A 3,343-nucleotide genomic window follows, 5' to 3' on the forward strand; every position below is an offset into this window, starting at 1 on the left:
AATGTTTTCTAATTGTTGTCATTGAACGAACTATTTCTTATTTTTGTGGTTAATGTTACACATTTTCAAGATTACTTTCTTATTGTTAATGAACATTTTATGGATGTCTTTTTTTTTTTTTGAAACAAATGATTTGTAGTTTCTAACACAATACTGTAATGATACAAACTAATTCTTGGTCGATATTAAGTTTGTCTTTTTTTTTAGACGTGTATAAACAAAAATAAAAATATGCTGAGATTGCATTTGAACACATTATATTTTTACTGTAACGTACATTTTCTTATAAGATAAAAATACATTGCACTAATAATTAATACATTAAATATATGTAACACATAACATAATACATGTTGTCACACTTTTTTATTCTTAAATAAAATTTACAAACAGAGTTCACAACATTCAGTTTTATAAAGTATGACACTATTTCATACAATGATACAAATGTATAATCTAATTTATACATTCGTAACTGAACAAAATATACTTTAGATAAACGTATAACGTGTAATCATTAAGAGGCATTAAAATAACATTTTTTTCCTATATAACATACTACACCAACACAAAGTATAACGCTACATCATACATTTCTTACACAGTAACTACTAACGTATAACAGTTCATACAACTTATGTTTCAATATTTTTTTAAGTGAATGTTATACTTCCCAAGTTACATAATACATATACCAATCAGTTGTAACTTGCATTAATATGGTTATGAAATATGATAAAGGAAAAATTACACAAACTGTTCTTATACTATTAAATATTAATTGAACAAGTGAAATTCAAATAGCAACCAAAAATCTTAATATTATGTATTCCAACATTTCAACAAAATTTAATTAAAATATTTATACTAATAAAACCAATCAAACCATAAACATGTAGAAAAACATATTATCTTCATCATGATTCCTTTGGAAAGAAATCACAAGTTCTACGGTTGTGACCGAATCATCTACATTTACCGTAGCGGTTCGAATTTGAAGATAGTGATTCACTTGATTTCAAATGCCCTCCTTTTTTTGGACTACCAGGAGGTCTTTGATATTTGGGCGAAAAAAATTCTTCATCATCAACAAAACCTGGAACATTCCAATCCTTCTTGTCTGGCATTGAAACTATCGGGAGTTCATATGTCTTCACTATGATTTGTGGCCTGTACAATTCAGAGCAATACCGACCATAATCCTTTACATCCACATTTTTACTTTTTAATATGGAAATTCCATGTGGACAAGGTATTTCATCAATTTGATACCATCCACAATTGCACATGCTACGCTCAATATATATAATGTACCTCCGTCCCGAATCATAAACACAATAAAGATAACTCCCTGCTGGCTTAACCTGTTACCAAAAAGCATAATATGTTTCAGATGTAAAAATATTAATATACAATCAATGTAAAACAAAGTTTCTGTTCCATAATTATTCTAATACATACCGTCATCCGCAAAGTTTTAACACCATTATGAGTTAGTATTTCTTCAAATCTTCTGCCAAGAGTTGTATTGGTGTAAGATGCAATTTTGTTGTTCTTACAATTCCATGCAGCAAATAAGATTCTAAATTCTAGGAAATCTAGACTAGGAAGTTTTCTAGCCACAACCAAACAACCATTAATACATTCAGCTATATTTGAAGTCATTATTCTACCTCTATTCACAGGAGAGTGACACCGAGCCCATTTTTCATACCAAGCTTCCTCCAGATATTCCTTAACTATTTGATCAATATTAGCAACCTTTGACATAATATATTCAAAATCTTCTTTTTTATAAGATTTAGCCATGGAATAATATAGGTCACTAAGTCTATCTTTGTTTTTCCTAAAATAGGTGCAAACGTTTTTCCATAAATGCCAAATACAAGCTAGATGGGGGATATTAGGATAAACAATGCTTACACTTTTTATGATACTTTCATTTCTGTCTGAAACAACACATATGTTGTCTCTTTCACCAAATACCTCTCTAAAATGTTGAAAAAAATAAATTTACTCGTTGTCATTCTCCGAATCAACAACACCGCAAGCTAATGGCAGAATACAACCTATATATAAATTAAACAAGGCAATCATTGTAAAAAACGTCAACTATAAAGGTGCTAATTTTAGCATCTTTATGAATTATTATAAATAAAACATCAATGTATAATCTAATATAATATATAGTAAATAACAAAACAAAAAAAAAGTACAAAAAAATATGAACACACAGTACCTGCACCATCTAATGTGCTTGCCGATACAAATGTTCCTTCATATGGACCGCTTAAATGTACTCTATCAACAAATACAACAGGTATACAAAATTCAAAACCCCTTATCATTGGATACAATGCAATAAACAAGTATTTAAACTCGTTATCTACTGCTTTATGCATCCAAATGTGCGATTGTGGATACACTTGGTTCAGCATATAGATATAACGGGGCATTTTTCTATATCCATTTACTGGTGGTCCACCTCTAAGCATTGCAATCGCCTTCTCTTTTGCACGTCATGCTTTCATGTAGTTAATGTCGACTCCGTAAACAGCCTTCATCTCTTCGATAATGTCCGCAGGGGCTGTATTCTTTTATGATTGATTAATTTTGGAGCTATAAATTCACTCACAAAATTAGTTTTCGCAACATCTTTATAGTATTATTATTCAGCTATTGCAGGTTACCTGTAATATCAACATCCATATAGCCTTTCAAGATTAGATCAAATCTCCCAAAACACAAACAATCAACTGAGGTTCCTTTTAGCTACCTCAGTATCCATTTGACTGCTTCCCAGTGCTCCTTTCCTAGATTTTCAAGAAACCTACTGATAATACTAACTGCGTGAGCAATATCGGGTCTGGTACACACCATTGCATACATTAAACTTTTGATAATGGAGGAATATGGAACTTTAGAGATGCTCTTTTTTCCCTCCTTCATTGCAGGACATATTTTCCTGCTCAATTTCATATGACCAGCAAGGGTGTGTTAACAATCTTAGCATCCTTTATGTTGAAGCGCTCCAGTACACGTTCAATACACTTCTCCTGTGATAAGTAAAACTTTATTTATTCTTTGAGACGAGTAAGTCTCATGCCCAAAATCTGCTTAGGATGACCTAAGTCTTTCATAGCAAAATTCTTATATAACTATTTTTTCAACTCGTCAATCCTAGAAGCATTCTTTTCCATAATCAACATATCGTCCACATATAGCAAGAAGATGATAAAATCCTCATCAAAAAAAATTTGTGCAAATACACAGTAATCTGAAGAAGTCTTTTTACACCTTGCCCCCCATGACAAATTCAAACTTCTTATACCACTGTGTAGGA

General features: G+C 31.1%; 1 protein-coding gene across 1 annotated transcript; it reads right to left on the bottom strand.

Moving 5' to 3' along the window:
• Positions 1-965: 965 nt before the first annotated feature.
• LOC107855265 lies at positions 966-1,770 on the bottom strand. Its single transcript, XM_016700257.2, has 2 exons — positions 1,462-1,770; positions 966-1,364 (listed from the first exon to the last, which is right to left on the bottom strand). Exons 1-2 carry the CDS (start codon positions 1,768-1,770, stop codon positions 966-968), a joined length of 708 nt encoding a protein of 235 aa, XP_016555743.2.
• Between the last annotated feature and the right edge of the window lie 1,573 nt (positions 1,771-3,343).

The sequence above is a fragment of the Capsicum annuum genome, chromosome 11 (genome assembly GCF_002878395.1).
Source record: "Capsicum annuum cultivar UCD-10X-F1 chromosome 11, UCD10Xv1.1, whole genome shotgun sequence".
Taxonomy (NCBI): Eukaryota; Viridiplantae; Streptophyta; class Magnoliopsida; order Solanales; family Solanaceae; genus Capsicum; species Capsicum annuum.

Bases quoted from the DNA above. Each gene is read 5' to 3' on its own strand.
- LOC107855265 (XM_016700257.2), bottom strand. From the start codon at position 1,770: ATGTCAAAGGTTGCTAATATTGATCAAATAGTTAAGGAATATCTGGAG. The intron at 1,365-1,461 runs GTATGTATTAGA...TTTTGGTAACAG, and splicing joins TTAAAACTTTGCGGATGACG to GTTAAGCCAGCAGGGAGTTA.